General features: G+C 40.0%; 2 protein-coding genes across 6 annotated transcripts in view; one reads left to right on the plus strand and one right to left on the minus strand.

Moving 5' to 3' along the window:
• Positions 1-7364, minus strand: part of LOC149449016 (protein-L-isoaspartate(D-aspartate) O-methyltransferase-like) — a 269416-nt gene extending 262052 nt beyond the window's left edge. The window contains exon 1 of one of the 3 annotated variants that reach the window (XM_089693942.1): positions 7250-7364. In XM_089693942.1, coding sequence (XP_089550068.1) covers positions 7250-7263 — 14 coding nt within the window. In that variant the 5' untranslated portion in view covers positions 7264-7364. The remainder of the gene's footprint in view (positions 1-7249) is intronic. The other 2 variants (XM_089693941.1, XM_089693943.1) reach the window with 2 other exon arrangements.
• A 59-nt stretch (positions 7365-7423) lies between these two features.
• Positions 7424-20936, plus strand: part of CCDC32 (coiled-coil domain containing 32) — a 28182-nt gene continuing 14669 nt past the window's right edge. Inside the window, exons 1-2 of one of the 3 annotated variants that reach the window (XM_089693948.1) lie at positions 7424-7491; positions 20614-20880. In XM_089693948.1, the coding sequence (XP_089550074.1) occupies positions 20628-20880 (253 nt within the window). In that variant the 5' untranslated portion in view covers positions 7424-7491; positions 20614-20627. Of the gene's footprint in view, positions 7569-12459; positions 12552-20613; positions 20881-20936 lie in introns of those variants that run through there. The other 2 variants (XM_089693945.1, XM_089693947.1) reach the window with 2 other exon arrangements.

Consider the following 20936-nt stretch of genomic DNA (forward strand, 5'->3'; position numbering starts at 1 on the left):
GGCAGTCGGAAAATGGCAGTCGGAAAATGGCAGTCGGAAAATGACAGTCGGAAAATGACAGTCGGAAAATGACAGTTATTTTTGGCAGTCGGAAAATGGCAGTTATTTTTGACAGCTGGAAAATGGCAGTTATTTTTGACAGTTGGAAAATGGCAGTTATTTTTGACAGTTGGAAAATGGCAGTTATTTTTGACAGTTGGAAAATGGCAGTTATTTTTGACAGTTGGAAAATGGCAGTTATTTTTGACAGTTGGAAAATGGCAGTCGGAAAATGGCAGTTATTTTTGGCAGTCGGAAAATGGCAGTTATTTTTGACAGTCGGAAAATGACAGATATTTTTGACAGTCGGAAAATGACAGTTATTTTTGACAGTCGGAAAATGGCAGTTATTTTTGACAGTTGGAAAATGGCAGTTATTTTTGACAGTTGGAAAATGGCAGTTATTTTTGACAGTTGGAAAATGGCAGTTATTTTTGACAGTTGGAAAATGGCAGTTATTTTTGACAGTTGGAAAATGGCAGTTATTTTTGACAGTTGGAAAATGGCAGTTATTTTTGACAGTTGGAAAATGGCAGTTGGAAAATGACAGTTATTTTTGGCAGTTGGAAAATGGCAGTTATTTTTGACAGTTGGAAAATGGCAGTCAGAAAATGGCAGTCGGAAAATGGCAGTCGGAAAATGGCAGTTATTTTTGGCAGTTGGAAAATGGCAGTTATTTTTGACAGTTGGAAAATGGCAGTTATTTTTGACAGTTGGAAAATGGCAGTTATTTTTGACAGTTGGAAAATGGCAGTTGGAAAATGGCAGTTATTTTTGACAGTTGGAAAATGGCAGTTATTTTTGACAGTTGGAAAATGGCAGTTATTTTTGACAGTTGGAAAATGGCAGTTATTTTTGACAGTTGGAAAATGGCAGTTATTTTTGGCAGTCGGAAAATGGCAGGCGGAAAATGGCAGTTATTTTTGACAGTTGGAAAATGGCAGTTATTTTTGACAGTTGGAAAATGGCTGTCGGAAAATGGCAGTCGGAAAATGGCAGTTATTGTTGACAGTTGGAAAATGACAGTTGGAAAATGGCAGTTATTTTTGGCAGTTGGAAAATGGCAGTTATTTTTGACAGTTGGAAAATGGCAGTTATTTTTGACAGTTGGAAAATGGCAGTTATTTTTGACAGTTGGAAAATGGCAGTCGGAAAATGGCAGTTATTGTTGACAGTTGGAAAATGACAGTTGGAAAATGACAGTTGGAAAATGACAGTTATTTTTGGCAGTTGGAAAATGGCAGTTATTTTTGGCAGTTGGAAAATGGCAGTTATTTTTGGCAGTTGGAAAATGGCAGTTATTTTTGACAGTTGGAAAATGGCAGTTATTTTTGACAGTTGGAAAATGGCAGTTATTTTTGACAGTTGGAAAATGACAGTTGGAAAATGACAGTTGGAAAATGACAGTTATTTTTGGCAGTTGGAAAATGGCAGTTATTTTTGGCAGTTGGAAAATGGCAGTTATTTTTGACAGTTGGAAAATGGCAGTTATTTTTGACAGTTGGAAAATGGCAGTCGGAAAATGGCAGTCAGAAAATGGCAGTCAGAAAATGGCAGTCAGAAAATGGCAGTTATTGTTGATAGTTGGAAAATGACAGTTATTTTTGGCAGTTGGAAAATGGCAGTTGGAAAATGGCAGTTAGTTTTGACAGTTGGAAAATGGCAGTCGGAAAATGGCAGTTATTGTTGATAGTTGGAAAATGACAGTTATTTTTGGCAGTTGGAAAATGGCAGTTATTTTTGACAGTTGGAAAATGGCAGTCGGAAAATGGCAGTTATTGTTGACAGTTGGAAAATGACAGTTGGAAAATGACAGTTGGAAAATGACAGTTGGAAAATGACAGTTATTTTTGGCAGTTGGAAAATGGCAGTTATTTTTGGCAGTTGGAAAATGGCAGTTATTTTTGACAGTTGGAAAATGGCAGTTATTTTTGAAAGTTGGAAAATGGCAGTTATTTTTGACAGTTGGAAAATGGCAGTTATTTTTGACAGTTGGAAAATGACAGTTGGAAAATGACAGTTGGAAAATGACAGTTGGAAAATGACAGTTGGAAAATGACAGTTGGAAAATGACAGTTGGAAAATGACAGTTGGAAAATGACAGTTATTTTTAGCAGTTGGAAAATGGCAGTTATTTTTGGCAGTTGGAAAATGGCAGTTATTTTTGACAGTTGGAAAATGGCAGTTATTTTTGACAGTTGGAAAATGGCAGTCGGAAAATGGCAGTCAGAAAATGGCAGTCGGAAAATGGCAGTCGGAAAATGGCAGTCGGAAAATGGCAGTTATTGTTGATAGTTGGAAAATGAGTTATTTTTGGCAGTTGGAAAATGGCAGTTGGAAAATGGCAGTTAGTTTTGACAGTTGGAAAATGGCTGTCGGAAAATGGCAGTCGGAAAATGGCAGTTATTGTTGATAGTTGGAAAATGACAGTTATTTTTGGCAGTTGGAAAATGGCAGTTGGAAAATGGCAGTTATTTTTGACAGTTGGAAAATGGCAGTTATTTTTGACAGTTGGAAAATGGCAGTTATTTTTGACAGTCGGAAAATGGCAGTTATTTTTGACAGTCGGAAAATGGCAGTTATTTTTGACAGTCGGAAAATGGCAGTTATTTTTGACAGTCGGAAAATGGCAGTTATTTTTGACAGTCGGAAAATGGCAGTTATTTTTGACAGTCGGAAAATGGCAGTTATTTTTGGCAGTCGGAAAATGGCAGTTGGAAAATGAGTTATTTTTGGCAATTGGAAAATGGCAGTTATTTTTGACAGTTGGAAAATGGCAGTTATTTTTGACAGTTGGAAAATGGCAGTTATTTTTGACAGTTGGAAAATGGCAGTTATTTTTGACAGTTGGAAAATGGCAGTTATTTTTGACAGTTGGAAAATGGCAGTTATTTTTGACAGTTGGAAAATGGCAGTTATTTTTGACAGCTGGAAAATGGCAGTTATTTTTGACAGTTGGAAAATGGCAGTTATTTTTGACAGTTGGAAAATGGCAGTTATTTTTGACAGTTGGAAAATGGCAGTTGGAAAATGACAGTTATTTTTGGCAGTTGTAAAATGGCAGTTATTTTTGACAGTTGGAAAATGGCAGTCAGAAAATGGCAGTCGGAAAATGGCAGTCGGAAAATGGCAGTCGGAAAATGGCAGTTATTTTTGACAGTTGGAAAATGACAGTTGGAAAATGGCAGTTATTTTTAACAGTTGGAAAATGGCAGTTATTTTTGACAGTTGGAAAATGGCAGTTATTTTTGACAGTTGGAAAATGGCAGTTATTTTTGACAGTTGGAAAATGGCAGTTATTTTTGACAGTCGGAAAATGGCAGTTATTTTTGACAGTCGGAAAATGGCAGTTATTTTTGACAGTCGGAAAATGGCAGTTATTTTTGACAGTCGGAAAATGGCAGTTATTTTTGACAGTCGGAAAATGGCAGTCGGAAAATGGCAGTCGGAAAATGGCAGTTATTTTTGGCAGTTGGAAAATGGCAGTTATTTTTGACAGTTGGAAAATGGCAGTCGGAAAATGGCAGTTATTTTTGGCAGTCGGAAAATGGCAGTTGGAAAATGGCAGTCGGAAAATGGCAGTCGGAAAATGGCAGTTATTTTTGACAGTTGGAAAATGACAGTTGGAAAATGACAGTTGGAAAATGACAGTTGGAAAATGACAGTTGGAAAATGACAGTTGGAAAATGACAGTTGGAAAATGACAGTTATTTTTGACAGTTGGAAAATGGCAGTTATTTTTGGCAGTTGGAAAATGGCAGTTATTTTTGGCAGTTGGAAAATGGCAGTTATTTTTGGCAGTTGGAAAATGGCAGTTATTTTTGACAGTTGGAAAATGGCAGTCGGAAAATGGCAGTTATTTTTGGCAGTCGGAAAATGGCAGTTGGAAAATGGCAGTCGGAAAATGGCAGTCGGAAAATGGCAGTTATTTTTGGCAGTTGGAAAATGGCAGTTATTTTTGACAGTTGGAAATGGCAGTTATTTTTGACAGTTGGAAATGGCAGTTATTTTTGGCAGTCGGAAAATGGCAGTTATTTTTGACAGCTGGAAAATGACAGTTGGAAAATGAGTTATTTTTGGCAATTGGAAAATGGCAGTTATTTTTGACAGTTGGAAAATGGCAGTTATCTTTGACAGTTGGAAAATGGCAGTTATCTTTGACAGTTGGAAAATGGCAGTCGGAAAATGGCAGTTATTTTTGGCAGTCGGAAAATGGCAGTTATTTTTGACAGTTGGAAAATGACAGTTGGAAAATGGCAGTTATTTTTGACAGTTGGAAAATGGCAGTTATTTTTGACAGTTGGAAAATGGCAGTTATTTTTGACAGTTGGAAAATGGCAGTTATTTTTGACAGTTGGAAAATGGCAGTTATTTTTGACAGTTGGAAAATGGCAGTTATTTTTGACAGTTGGAAAATGGCAGTTATTTTTGACAGTTGGAAAATGGCAGTTATTTTTGACAGTTGGAAAATGGCAGTTATTTTTGACAGTTGGAAAATGGCAGTTATTTTTGACAGTTGGAAAATGGCAGTTATTTTTGACAGTTGGAAAATGGCAGTTGGAAAATGACAGTTATTTTTGGCAGTTGGAAAATGGCAGTTATTTTTGACAGTCGGAAAATGGCAGTCGGAAAATGGCAGTCGGAAAATGGCAGTTATTTTTGGCAGTCGGAAAATGGCAGTTGGAAAATGGCAGTTATTTTTGACAGTTGAAAAATGAGTTATTTTTGACAGTTGGAAAATGGCTGTCGGAAAATGGCAGTTATTGTTGACAGTTGGAAAAAGGCAGTCGGAAAATGGCAGTTATTTTTGGCAGTCGGAAAATGGCAGTTATTTTTGGCAGTCGGAAAATGGCAGTTATTTTTGGCAGTCGGAAAATGGCAGTTATTTTTGGCAGTCGGAAAATGGCAGTTATTTTTGGCAGTTGGAAAATGGCAGTTGGAAAATGGCAGTTATTTTTGACAGTTGAAAAATGAGTTATTTTTGACAGTTGGAAAATGGCAGTTGGAAAATGGCAGTTATTTTTGACAGTTGGAAAAATGACAGTTATTTTTGACAGTTGGAAAATGGCAGTTATTTTTGACAGTTGGAAAATGGCAGTTATTTTTGACAGTTGGAAAATGGCAGTTATTTTTGACAGTTGGAAAATGGCAGTTATTTTTGACAGTTGGAAAATGGCAGTTATTTTTGACAGTTGGAAAATGACAGTTGGAAAATGACAGTTGGAAAATGACAGTTGGAAAATGACAGTTGGAAAATGACACAGAAAATGTTTACGTGACAGATCTGTCTGCAAGTATATTCATATTTTGCTTCCCATTATATTCTATGGGCATTCCTTTCTGTCATTCCATAGAAAACAATGAAAATACCGCCTAATCTCAATTTTTAACATCACTGAACTTGGAGTATGTCTGCAAAGGATTTATGTTATCTGACTAGTGCTTCTGACTCCATTACTGTCTATGGCCAATCCCTTCTGTTCCATTACTGTCTATGGCCAATCCCTTCTGTTCCATTACTGTCTATGGCCAATCCCTTCTGTTCCATTACTGTCTATGGCCAATCCCTTCTGTTCCATTACTGTCTATGGCCAATCCCTTCTGTTCCATTACTGTCTATGGCCATTCCCTTCTGTTCCATTATTGTCTATGGCCATTCCCTTCTGTTCCATTATTGTCTATGGCCATTCCTTTCTGTTCCATTATTGTCTATGGCCATTTCCTTCTGTTCCATTATGGTCTATGGCCATTCCCTTCTGACTCCATTATGGACTATGGCCATTCCCTTCTGTTCCATTACTGTCTATGCCCATTCCATTCTGTCATTCCTTTTAGTATGTTCCATTATCATTTAACTGGTTCCCCAGGGCCCTATAGCAGAACTACTACTACAGGGTGCTAGGGCTGCACAAAATCACACACATACATACATACATACACATATATATATATATACACACACGTGATTTTGCATTTCCGGGTAGGGGGCATTCGTGTGCCGCCCAACATGCGTGCATGTTGGGCGGCACACGCATGCCCCCTACCCGGAAATGCAAAATCACGTGTGTGTATATATATATATATATATGTGTATGTATGTATGTGTGTGTGTGATTTTGTGCAGCCCTAGCACCCTGTAGTAGTAGTGGTGGCTACAGCTGTCAATCACCGGGTCCCGGCTGGAGATTCCCCGCTGACACCCAGCGATCGCCGAGGAACAGTGAAAGGGGAGAGGTCTGTATGTAAACAACACAGGTCTATCCCCTGTCATCAGGAACAGGCTGCTTTGCATTGCTCTGCACAGCTGAGCAATACAAAGCAGCTTGTCTATATAGTAAAACACACACAGCACACAGTTAACCCTTTGATCACCCTACATGTTAATCCCTTCCTGCCCAGTGTCATTAGTACAATATCAGTGTTTTATATTAGCACTGATCACTCCATTGGTGTCACTGGGGATGTCAGTGGCAGTTTAGTCAGTTCCCCCTACAGTGTCAGAATGCCCGCCGCAGTCTCGCTATAAATCACCAATTGATACCATTACTAATATTTAATTTAAAAAAAAAAACCAAAAACCTCCCAGTATATATCCCGCCATTTGTAAACACTATAACTTGCACGAAAACAAATTCATTTACACGTATTGGGATTTTGTTTAGCGAAGACATGTAGAATACATTTTGGCCTAAATTTCTGACATTTTTTCACTGGATATGTTTTATAGCAAAACGTCAGAAATATTGTTTTTTTTCCAAAATTATCTGTCTCTTTTTGTTTATAGAGCAAAAAATAAAAAATGCACAGGCAAACACCACTGAAAGAAAGCTCAATTCATGGGAAGAAAAAGCACAAAAATGTCATTTGGGTGCAGCGTTGCATGACCGCACAATTGTCAGTTAAAGCCACACAGCGCCATAATGCCAAAAATGGCCTGGTCAGAAAGGTTGGGAAATCCTCAGGAGGGCAAGTGGTTAATACTCTCTGATAATCACACGTAACACCTGAGAGGTTGCTATTGGAAACAACTCCAATTTGCCGCTCAAATGAATTTCTCCAGTTCTAATAGTTCAGCCCTTCTGACAGTTTAACAATCCTGTCAGCAGCCATTTCACTCCTCAGCCTTCATTATCACACATGTATGCGGTCCTCGTCCATACACATGACCTCTCCACTTCCGGCCTAGGTTCTCCCTCCATCTGACACTCACCTGCACACCCACATTGGTCTTCGCGACAGCCGTATGTCAAAGTAAGCAGCGCAGTAAGTAAGTTGCTATGACAAACGTTTTGAGCACGGTCCCTTTCCGCTTCCATAGCCACAATTGGTCTGTGCAGCGATGACTGACACGGTAATAAACCTATTAGCACCCAGCATGGCGAGGGCATCATGCACAGTTTGGAAACGCCTACAGAAGGGCGGAAGTGTCATAGCAGCAGCAAGGAACAAGAGGTGAGATTAGTATGTATGGTGCTGCTTGTTCTTAGTACACAGCTCAGCTGGAAGGTACAAACTGCATTGCAGGATCAGTGAGTATATGACACGGGGAGGTGGTGTATACCATGCAGGATCAGTGAGTATATGACACGGGGAGGTGGTGTATACCATGCAGGATCAGTGAGTATATGACACATGGAGGTGGTGTATACCATGCAGGATCAGTGAGTATATGACACGGGAGGTGGTGTATACAATGCAGGATGAGCGAGTATATGACACGGGAGGTGGTGTATACAATGCAGAATCAGCGAGTATATGACACGGGGAGGTGGTGTATACAATGCAGGATCAGCGAGTATATGACACGGGAGGTGGTGTATACAATGCAGGATCAGCGAGTATATGACACGGGAGGTGGTGTATACAATGCAGGATCAGCGAGTATATGACACGGGAGGTGGTGTATACAATGCAGGATGAGCGAGTATATGACACGGGAGGTGGTGTATACAATGCAGGATGAGCGAGTATATGATATGGGAGATGGTGTATACAATGCAGGATCAGCGAGTATATGACACGGGGAGGTGGTGTATACAATGCAGGATCAGCGAATATATGACAAGGGAGGTGGTGTATACAATGCAGGATCAGCGAATATATGACAAGGGAGGTGGTGTATACAATGCAGGATCAGGGAATATATGACAAGGGAGGTGGTGTATACAATGCAGGATCAGCGAGTATATGACACGGGGAGGTGGTGTATACAATGCAGGATGAGCGAGTATATGACACGGGAGGTGGTGTATACAATGCAGGATCAGTGAGTATATGACACGGGAGGTGGTGTATACAATGCAGGATCAGCGAATATATGACAAGGGAGGTGGTGTATACAATGCAGGATCAGCGAGTATATGACACGGGAGGTGGTGTATACAATGCAGAATCAGCGAGTATATGACAAGGGAGGTGGTGTATACAATGCAGGATCAGCGAATATATGACAAGGGAGGTGGTGTATACAATGCAGGATCAGCGAGTATATGACACGGGAGGTGGTGTATAAAGTGAAGGATCAGCGAGTATATGACGCGTGGAGGTGGTGTATACAATGCAGCATCAGTGAGTATATGACGGGGGGTGTGTATACAATGCAGGATCAGCGAGTATATGACACGGGGAGGTAGTGTATACAATGCAGGATCAGCGAATATATGACAAGGGAGGTGGAGTATACAATGCAGGATCAGCGAGTATATGACACGGGAGGTGGTGTATAAAGTGAAGGATCAGCGAGTATATGACGCGTGGAGGTGGTGTATACAATGCAGCATCAGTGAGTATATGACGGGGGAGTGTGTATACAATGCAGGATCAGCGAGTATATGACACGGGGAGGTAGTGTATACAATGCAGGATCAGCGAGTATATGACACGGGGAGGTAGTGTATACAATGCAGGATCAGCGAGTATATGACACGGGGAGGTGGTGTATACAATGCAGGATCAGCGAGTATATGACACGGGAGGTGGTGTATACAATGTAGGATCAGCGAGTATATGACACGGGGAGGTGGTGTATACAATGCAGGATCAGCGAGTATATGGCACGGGGAGGTGGTGTATAAAATGCAGTATTAGCGAGTATATGACACGGGGAGGTAGTGTATACAATGCAGGATCAGCGAGTATATGACACGGGAGGTGGTGTATACAATGCAGGATCAGCGAGTTTACAACACGGGAGGTGGTGTATACAGTGCAGGATCAGCGAGTATATGACACGGGGGGGGGTGTTGTATACAATTCAGGATCAGTGAGTATATGACACAGGGAGGTGGTGTATACAATGCAGGATCAGTGAGTGTAGGACTAGGGAGGTGGTGTATACAATGAAGGATCAGAGAGTATATGACATGGGGAAGTGGTGTATACAATGCAGGATCAGCGAGTATATGAAAAGGGAGGTGGTGTATACAATGCAGGATCAGCAGGTATATGAAAAGGGAGGTGGTGTATACAATGCAGGATCAGCGAGTATCTGACAAGGGAGGTGGTGTATACAATGCAGGATCAGTGAGTATATGATATGGGGGGGGCGGGTTGATGTATACAATGCAGGCCCAGCGAATATATGACTCGGGGAGGTGGTGTATACAATGCAGGATCAGCAAGTATATGACATGGGAGGTGGTGTATACAATGAAGGATCAGTGAGTATTTGAAACGGGGAGGTGGTGTATACAATGCAGGATCGGCGAGTATATGACACGGGTAGGTGGTGTATACAATGTAGGATCAGCGAGCATATGACACGGGGAGGTGGTGTATACAATGCTGGATCAGTGAGTATATGATACGGGAGGTGGTGTATACAAAGCTGGATCAGCGAGTATATTACATGGAAGGTAGTATCTACATTACAGGATCAGTGAGTATATGACACGGGAGGTGGTGTATACAATGCTGGATCAGTGAGTATATGATATGGGAGATGGTGTATACAATGCAGGATCAGCGAGTATATGACAAGGGAGGTGGTGTATACAATGCAGGATCATTGAGTATATGACACGGGGAGGTGGTGTATACAATGCTGGATCAGCGAGAATATTACATGGAAGGTAGTATCTACATTACAGGATCAGTGAGTATAATAAATGGGGGGGGGGGGGGGGGTAGTATATATGACATTGAAGATAGTATTTTCAATGCATTCTTGGTAGGTATTTTATAGTAAATCTGTAGAAACTTACATTTTATTATGAAACATGGTGTTTTTTTTGTTTTTTTTATAAATATTTATTTATTTTCAAGTCTTATACATGTCATTTCAACATTTCTATTATAATTATCAAAACAGTAATTTATATAATTTATTTGACCATATATATAACTTCCTTTTCTTACCATCCCCCCTCCCAAACTCCCCCTCCCCTCTATCTCCCCTCTAAATAAACTATCTTCTGCCAAAACACCTGTATTTCTGAACACTCCCACCACATGTGATACCACGTGCCAACCTCACCACATCCACTCCAACACATCCGTGACATCTCCGTATTCATCTTGTGCTCTACATTAGGGGTAATGTGCCATCTATTCGAACATTTATAATTTATTTCTACTTCCCTCATACTAATATTTTCATGAATTAACGTGAACATTTTCCTCTTCTCCTCCTCCTCTATTTTTCTTCCTATGTCTCTTTCCCATTTCTCTATGTGCATTAATTTTGTGTCAGTGTCAATCTCCAATAATATCTTGTGTATTTTTGCCATTCCGTGTCTACCATTTCCCCGTGACTCAAATAATCTCTCAAATGGTTCCAATCTTTTCTACTTCTTATGGGCTTTGGGAGACTCTCAAAAAAATACTTCAGTTGGTAATATCTTAATCTATCCATCTTGTTAAAAACTTCTCCCTTTCTGTCTTCCATATCCTTATATGACCCAATTTCCTCTCCTACCATTATATCTCTCAATTGCGCCTTCTGTTTTATAATCCATTTCCCTGCTATACTATCCTTACCCGGGATGAAATATTTTGTGTTCCTAAGTGGTATTAATTGTGAATTAAAAACCCACCTAATTCCCTATATTGTGCTGGTACCCAAATACTTTTACTTAAACTTATTCCACTCAGTGCTTTCTCAATTTTAACCCAACCTTTCTCCGGATTATAGATCCAGTCAAAAATTCTTGCAATAATCCCCGCTCTATAATATCTCCTGAAATCTGGTACTCCCAATCCTCCTCTTTCTTTACTTCTAGTCAATATCTCGTAACCTATTCTAGGTTTTTTATTTCTCCATATATATTTTATCATCATTTTCCTAAGTTCTTTAAAATATGTCTCTGGGAGTTTAATTGGGATTGACACACATTGAAGTCCCTTCCTGTTCCATAGCCAAGAAAGGAAGTGAGAGGAAATCCCTTTAAAGTGAGATAATCCATGTTTGTCACTAGAACTAGGGCCCCCATTGCAAGATTTTCCCTTGAATCCTTTTCTGGTGACAACCCAAAATGTGGGATTTTCTTTCTCTTTCTGTGACAAATAGAGAGAGTTGATCTTCCCAACAAGGGCAAAGACAGTGAAAAAAACATGAAAAGTGATTTAATCCCTCTACACTATCCAATACTAAAGAAAATGTTTTGAATTTGGCTATACTTTATATCTTCTGCTGTTACTGCAGGTATGTCTGGCGGCCTGTTCTATTAAAGGCATATTCCACCCTTACTGAAAACAGTGCAATTTGTTCCAAGGATGATGTTATTTTGCATACTTGCACTGGGCCAGCCTGGCATAATATAAGTATTCCTATGTGATCCCTGATCTGTGGAAGTTGAAAATCACTGTAGTAGTCTGAACTACTGCATGGATGGCTGTGGTCTCCCAAGTCCCGTACCAATCAGGGAACACTTTGCATTTTCTCAATGAATGCAAAGAGCTGAAGCCACATTAGTGTGTACTGCCTGAATCATACAGGAGGGCACCAACAACCCTCAAATTACAAATAATAAGAAAGCACTGTGTATGGGACTTTAAGGGTGCCCAAATCTGTATACACTTTACACCACTGTTAAATTTCATACATTTAATCCGTTTTTTAAGACATTAAAAATACAACACATTGAAGTCAATCATGGTTTGTTTGAGTCCACAGTATATTGCACAAAAAAAAATTGTTTCACTGTGAATTGTTGACCTTCCCACCCGTCCAAGTGCTTATATGTTTTACTGTTCATATCAGATGATTTCAGAGATTTTAAACAACCACAGCGCAGGGAAGCTCAACGGTCAAACCACAACACATTTTGGGGGTTCCAAATGTCCCACTTCCTTAAGGCGGTTTCATTTATGTAGTTTCACAGAGCCTAAATCTACATCCAATAAATGGATTATATAACAACAGTACATGGAACATGGAATCTGATGTGTATGTAACACAAATTTTATTTTCATGAACCATAGGATCAGGAACCTGGGGACCACCATGCCAAACCTCCCTCTGGAGGAGAACCAAATAGCCACCAATAAAGAAGGGGAGGAAGGAGATTAAAAAGGTGATCACTATATTGTGGGGGACCTAAGGTATCTTAATGGTAATACATACCACTTAGAAGAACCTCAGGGAGCGTCCCCTCAAAGTAAAAGTAATTTGCTCCATTCTATTAGCCCTCATCTGCTAACCCACAATAGGTTGTGCATAATCCCTGGGAGGGAAAAAAAATCTATAGAGCTGTATACAACAACCATGCTAAGGCTAGGTTCACACCTATGCAGTTTGTGTTTGATCCATTTCTGCAGTGCTTTTTGCTGTGCGTTTTGTTTTTCTTTTTGCACATGCCTTTTTGCCGCGTTTTACTTTTTTTTTTTCTTGTTGCTAGGCAGATTCAAATCCAAAATGTGTTTAAAAAAAAAATAAAAAAATGCAACAAAAACGCACTACATGCTTTTCTGCAGCCTTTCCATTGAAGTCTATAGAACCAAATATGCACCTTTTTGCATTTTAAAAAAGTCCCTGACCCTTTCCAAAAAATGCAGCGGGTGAAAACGCAGAGATGTGAACATGTCCCATAGGAATTCATGTTAATTGGACTGTGGTGCGTTTCTGCAAAACGCTTAGGTGTGAACCTTGGGTAAAGTATGTTTGTTTAGAGATTTATAATTATAAGCAAGTTATTTTTGTCAATAATGATCAAAAATATGCCAAAATAGATGAATAGCACCCTACCACAAACCACCAAAAATCATGTAGTCCAAAATCACAGTTCAAAAATATCAAAAACCCCACATACACATAAATGTCCCTACTGTGTATAAAAAAGTGATATATTGAAAAATTATCCAAATAGATACAGATGCATTATCCTTAAATAATCTTAACATCAATATGTGAAGTCACTCTGGTGAGTATCACACAAGTGATCCTTGTAGGTAAAAAATAAAAATAAAATAAAAATTTTAATTTAAATATAAGTGAAAAGCAAACGCGTATGTGAATCACTCTTTAGTGCCAAAAATCAAACGAACACAGTGTGCACTTCTAGTTTACGATACTTTATGACTAAGTCCGATGACGAAACGCGTCAAGGGAAGTGACGTCAGATGCACACGGGAACCGGAAGTGCAGCAGCGGCCATTTTGGAAAGTGGAAAGGAGCATACACAAAGAGCCTGGACATTTCTTGGATGGCAGAAAGTACACTGTGAGGAGACACATGGAGTGCTAGTGTTGATGGACCTAGGTGGTGCTGTGGGAGCATGGTAATCCTTGTGGATCTCTACAGGAGGGCTATTTCCATCATGGTATTGTTGGATGATATTAAGGCGAGATTACTTTTGATTATTGGTAAGGGTATTCATTCCTTACTTAAACTAGAAGTGCACACTGTGTTCGTTTGATTTTTGGCACTGAAGAGTGATTCACGTACACGTTTGGTTTTCACTTATATTTTAATTAAAATTTTTATTTTATTTTTATTTTTCACCTTCAAGGATCACTTGTGTGATACTCACCAGAGTGACTTCACATATTGATGTTAAAATTATTTAAGGATAATGCACTATGTATTATTTCTTTTTTTTTCTGTTGAGGTAACACTGGTCGTGGAAGCCGTTGGGAGGCTGTATCTATTTGGATAATTTTTCAGTATATCACTTTTTATACACAGGAGGGACATTTTATGTGTATGTGTGGTTTTTGATATTTTTGTACTGTGATTTTGGACTTTTTTTTTGGATTATATAATTTTTGGTGGTTTGTGGTAGGGTGCTATTCATTTATTTATATTTATTTTGGCATATTTTTGATCATTATTGTTTGCAATGTAATGTTACATTCAAATCACATCAATATAGATGAGGATCCAACTTGGCGGCGACTTCCATTAAAGTCTATGGGCTCGTGTCAGATAGAAGTCTCCTTGAAGTAGTACAGGACTGTTTTCTAAAGTCAGAGCAACTTCAGTAGTGCTAATTAAGACCGTTCTGATTGACTAGCTTGGGATTTCACATGCATGCGACTTGGGGTCTCAAGTCGGTTCCCAAGTCGCGGCAGTGTGAACCGAAAATCTTCAGTTGTGTCAGATGCCAGTATTATTGACATGAGAACTGGGCCTGAATTGTATGCCTCAGCTGTAGAAAATGAACATCCAATTGAAAACTGATTTATGGGGTATTTTTGAAGCTTCTGAATCTGTAATCTACTGTTACCAGTTTTCCCTATGTATCATACCGAGACAAATAGATTCCGATGCTGGGTCCCTGACATAGTTAGCTTTCGAGGTTGTTTTTTTGAAAAAGTAGTATTCTGTTAAAGTGGTTGTAAACCCTTACATATACCCAGTAAGGTGACTGGCCTCAGGTGATGCACAGAGCTGGAACAAATTGTACCTGCAGTCTGCTCCTCTCTGTAGCCGTTCAAAGTGCAGAATTTATACAGCTTGTCTGAAAGTTCAGAAATAAGGGGGTGGAGAGCTGAAATTACACACTGAGAGCTCATTGGAGGGAAGAGACAAACCCCCTTCACACAGCTCACAGGAACAGAGCTGAGGCTCTCAATCTGCTGGCAGTTCCTCCCAGTCACCATTTTCTTCTTGGTGTCAGAAACGTTTGTCACAAATGATCCATGCAGATTGCAGAGGAACAAAGCAGCAGACAGAAATGACACTTAATGCTCCTGAGACAAGTACACACCATACAGGGATATGCCTTGTTCATATTTCATGTCTGAGGTATACAACCACTTTAAGCATCACACTATTAGAAAAAATGTTTGCAGATTCCATTTGCCAGTATCAGGGATACCCAGGCTAAATTCATATTACTGCCTCAAAGTTTGTTCCCAGAACAATATCATATGATACTATGGAGTGAAATGAGTTGAGCATCATGGAACCTGGGTAATAATCACGTGAAGGAATTCATGCAACAGTGCTCAGAATAATTTTGTTTATGTATGCTGTTGTCACTCAAGATACGTGTGTGTTACCTGTAAAAGTGCTGAGATGATAAAATGTTTTTAGTAGTAGTGCACTTACATGAAAATTCCGTAAACAAAAACAAAAATTCAAGATGCACTTGGCCAAAAACCGAATTGGACAGTTTACATTTTTTTTTTTTTCAAATTGAACTAATGTGGCTGGCATTTTTGCATTAAAGTCACTAGGAGGTGTCTTTGCATTGACGTAAATGGGACGTGTTCTTGTACTGAAGTTATTGGGAATGTGATTTTGCATTAAAGTCACTAGGGGGTGTTTTTGCAATGAAGTCTATGGGACGCAATTTTGCAGTGAAGTCACTAGGGGCCTCTTTTGCATTGAAGTCTATGGGACGTGACTTTGCATGTGAGTTGCCTTGACACTTTTTCTTTTATAATAAAAACAGAGAAGCCAATATCGGCACCTTTTTTCCTATCTGCAATGCTGATAACACTATTCTCGGACGATACATTTTTGTCGCCGATATATCGGTGCATTCCTAATTTGTAGCATGTACACGCCCACATCATACATTTAAGAAAAAAAAAAATTAAATAAGAGTTGTGGGGCTCTCTGAACTTGGATGTAGGATTCAGCCACTGGAGTAGGAAGAATGTTTGTATCACCATGGTGGCCTTTTCATGTTGTAGCCAATGTTCTTTTTAATGTTTGACTATAGGCAAAACTTTTTTTTTATATATATATATATATAAGTGGAGAGGGATCATAACCCCTGTAATTTTTATTGCTTTCTGTGTCCCTGTTAAGGAGATTCATCTTCTCTATTTGTCCTGTTTGCCATTATCATTGAAAGTGAAAATAAAGAAAATTGGAATTTTGGGGTTGTCCCTAGGAAAGTGATAGAGGGGGAAATCTTCCAATGGGAACACTAGTTCTGGGGACCCCAAGGGATTCCATTAATTTGTAGGGATTTCCTTTCATTTCATGTTTGGAAGTGAAATTTCTAAAATGGGACACAAATTTGTGAAAAAAAAAAATCTGACAGGGGTTATAGCCCTCCATCACATCACAAGCAAAGCTAGACCTGAGGGTTTGTATTCAGCCAGGTATCAACTTTTTTCTACTTTTTAGTATTTTTGTTTCATGTATCAAAAAGTCTATACACAAAGTAGGCAACAAAACTAACTTCTGTGACTGGTACTGCACAACCTCCATCCAAAGGTATAGGTCAAAATGCCAAATGATTTTACCTCTCACTTACGAGCTAAACCCTGTAAATTCAAATAAGGTCAGGCAAACAAAAGAAATAACCCAATCCAAGGCCATCCACATGGAATTAGATACCAGTATTACAAGTACCAAACATCATGACCAGAGTAAATGTCAACATTTAAGGCCAATACCAATGAACAATAAAACTAAATAACCAGAATGAAAGGAGCACATGATTTGACTCTAATCAGAGGCAGTCCAGGTAGAGGAAATAAAAAGTGATATAGCGAGCGCTTTAAGACATCAAAAAGCAGCTTGCATGAGATTAACCCCTGAAATCCTAAATATAATACCAAAGAAATGCAGCGCTCATAATAAAGTGCGATGGTGACATACAGTGGGGCAAAAAAGTATTTAGTCAGCCACCAATTGTGCAAGTTCTCCCACTTAAAAAGATGAGAGAGGCCTGTAATTGGCATCATAGGTAGACCTCAACTACGAGAGACAAAATGAGAAAAAAAATCCAGACAATCACATTGGCTGATTTGGAAATAATTTATTTTATTATTTACAAATAAGTAAGATTTCTGGCTCTCAAAGACCTGTACCTTCTTCTTTAAGAGGCTCCTCTGTCCTGCACTCCATTACCTGTATCAATGGCACCTGTTTGAACTTGTTATCAGTATAAAAGACACCTGTCCACAACCTCAAACAGTCACACTCCAAACTCCACTATGGTGAAGATCAAAGAGCTGTCGAAGGACACCAGAAACAAAATTGTACACCTGCACCAGGCTGGGAAGACTGAATCTGCAATAGACAAGCAGCTTGGTGTGAACAAATCAACTGTGGGAGCAATAATTAGAAAATGGAAGACATACAAGACCACTGATAATCTCCCTCGATCTGGGGCTCCATGCAAGATCTCACCCTGTGGGGTCAAAATGATCACAAGAACGGTGAGCAAAAATCCCAGGACCACACTGGGGGGGACCTAGTGAATGACCTGCAGAGAGCTGGGACCAACGTAACAAAGGCTACCATCAGTAACACACTACGCCGCCAGGGACTCAGATCCTGCAGTGCCAGACGTGTCCCTCTGCTTAAGCCAGTACATGTCTGAAGTTTGCTAGAGAGCATTTGGATGATCCAGAAGAGGATTGGGAGAATGTCATATGGTCAGATGAAACCAAAATAGAACTGTTTGGTAGAAACACAACTTTTCGTGTTTGGAGGAGAGAGAATGCTGAGTTGCATCCAAAGAACACCATACCTACTGTGAAGCATGGTGGTGGCAACATCATGCTTTGGGGCTGATTCTCCGCAAAGGGACCAGGACCACTGATCCATGTACAGGACAGAATGAATGGAGCCATGTATCGTGAGATTTTGAGTGCAAACCTCCTTCCATCAGCAAGGGCATTGAAGATGAAACATGGCTGGGTCTTCCAACATGAAAATTATCCCAAACATACCACCCGGGCAACGAAGGAGTGGCTTCGTAAGAAGCATTTCAAGGTCCTGGAGTGGCCTAGCCAGTCTCCAGATCTCAACCCCATAGAAAACCTTTGGAGGGAGTTGAAAGTCCGTGTTGCCCAGCGACAGCCCCAAAACATCACTGCTGTAGAGGAGATCTGCATGGAGGAATGGACCAACATACCAGCAACAGTGTGTGCCAACCTTGTGAAGACTTACAGGAAACGTTTGACCTCTGTCATTGCCAACAAAGGATATATAACAAGTATTGAGATGAACTTTTGATATTGACCAAATACTTATTTTCCACCATAATTTGCAAATAAATTCTTTCCAAATCAGCCAATGTGATTGTCTGGATTTTTGTCTCTCATAGTTGAGGTCTACCTATGATGCCAATTACAGGCCTCTCTCATCTTTTTAAGTGGGAGAACTTGCACAATTGGTGGCTGACTAAATACTTTTTTGCCCCACTGTACAGGCTATAGTTTAATGGCAGCCTTAAACATTTAATGTTTAAATTCTCCTTTTTTGTAACTCATTTTTTATACTGATAATGCAACATATATTCCCCTTGCACAATCATGTTGTTTTTCTTGTCCTGTCACGGGTCCGCCGTATACAGCTGATTGTCTCATTAGCAGTCAGCTGTGTTATTGGTCGGGGCAATGTCAGTGGTTTGCCGGACTCCTGCAAAATGGCGCCCGGTTTGCGCATGCGCGGAACATGCCGTCCAGTTTGCGCATACGCAGTGCATATATAAGGATGCACAGCAATGGCGGCAAGCTACCCTTTGACAATGTTCCATTGCACGAAACGCGTAGGAGTATTAACTTGCCGCACCGACGTCCTATTTCATTTTTGTGAGCTGCTGAAAGCCATGTGCTACACCAGCGGTCATTTTGGTTCCAGACTTGCATACAATCACAGATACTGGCTACATTTTTACTACCATTTATCTATTTGTAGCTGTTGTTACCCACCAATGTTTGCTTATGGCTTTGGACTGTTATCAGAGCATATCGTTTGATATGCTGCTCTAATTTGCACACCATTATTGGAAAATAAAAAATTGCTACACTATATTAGCCCTTTGTTTTTGCTGGCTTTATTTTGAGCTACTAAAGGTGGTGTTCCTGCCGAGTCTATCTACTACTGGGTATTAAAGACAGCGAGGAGTCCGCATCCTTTGAAAGGAGTCACTGAGAGGTCTGGAGGTTTTACCCAGGTTGTTTCCAGTGCCATTGGAGTGTCACTCATCCATTGGGTCCTAGATGACTACTAACATATGCGCATTATTACTATACGTCTAGTGAGTGCAAGCACACCCCTTTTTTTTTCTTCATATCACTGAAGTCACGAGCACATATTACCATTGACGGAAGTTCCCAGGATAACTGGCGCAATTTATTTGAATAATTTAAAGACTTTTTATATATATCATATTGGTTGTTATGTCACTATGAACTGATGTCACATTTTACCAATTATTGTCTTTATTAAAGACATCACGCATAGGTAGAGGAAAACTGTCCACCCCAACCTTATTAAATTTAAGAGGTACGCCCCTGTTGATATAGGTGGCCATGTACAGTGGTAGACCCTCGTTCACCAATGATTTTTAGGCAGCTAACGATGGTGCTGAAGTCTTTTTCCAAGACTGGATAATCAGCTTCCTTGACCCTAAGAAGATCACCACATGGTTACATAGTTAGTCTGGCTGAAAAAAGACAAAAGTCCATCCAGTTCAACCAAAAAAAAAAAGTTATCCTATACCCACAATTGATCCAGAGGAAGGAAAAAAACCCCCAGCAAAGCATGATCCAATTTTTTCCTGCAGGGGAAAAAAAAATTCCTTCCTGATCCCCCGAGAGGAAATCTGATCTTTCCATGGATTCCCTAGGTAATATAAATGTTAGTAACCAGTTATATTCTGTGTATCTAGGAAATAATCCAGGCCTTTTTTGAAGCAATCCACTGAGCTGGCCAGAACCAAGTCTTGAGGGAGTCTGTTCCACATTCTCACAGCTCTTACTGTGAAGGAACCTTTCCGTATTTGGAGATTAAATCTCTTTTCCTCCAGATGTAAAGAGTGCATAGTCTTAGGCCTTAGGTTAACACCTTCACGCCGGATTGTCCTGGTGTGAAGAGGAGTTCCTGCGCCGGGAGGTGGGCGGGGCTTAGTGTCATGATGTCATGGCCGGTCACATGATTGGGAAAGGTCCCGATCGCAAGAGGAGACCGGGACCTTTTCGTGAGTACCTTACATGTGTGCTGGGAGCACGCAGGGCGCGCGCTCTCAGCACATATGTATTTTGAAGGCAAATGTGTGGCCGTTCGGCGTCTAGGCCAAGATGCCGTGAGGCCGCACATTTGCGTGCGGCCTGCGTGAAGGGGTTAAAGGAGAGAATATAAAAGAGTGGAATGTTTATTATATTTTCTGTACATAAAAATGTATTGTATATTGTGAACATATTTACTTTTTTCTTTTGCAGATTATTCTGTCCCAATGAGGATGTTGGAGAGCCTAGATTGCAGCGCTTCTGTGTCCAGCCAGGATATGTGGGCTGAGATTTGTCCATGTGCTCCAGACACACAGGATCTAAGTCCTGAAGAAACCTTTTCAGATTCTTTTCTTGGCCCTATGACTGATGAACTCAACCCTAATAATAACAGAAGCGAATCTGAATATAACTCTCACAATTGCAGTCAAAAACCATGGGCTCCATTACAAGACTCTGAAGTATACTTGGCATCTCTAGGTGAGTAGATATGTGATTGTCTACTGATTTAGTTATTCTGTTTGGTATAAATTTAG

Source organism: Staurois parvus, unplaced genomic scaffold (assembly GCF_062004578.1).
Source record: "Staurois parvus isolate SC_StPar_1 unplaced genomic scaffold, SC_StPar_1.0 ptg000642l, whole genome shotgun sequence".
NCBI lineage: Eukaryota > Metazoa > Chordata > Amphibia > Anura > Ranidae > Staurois > Staurois parvus.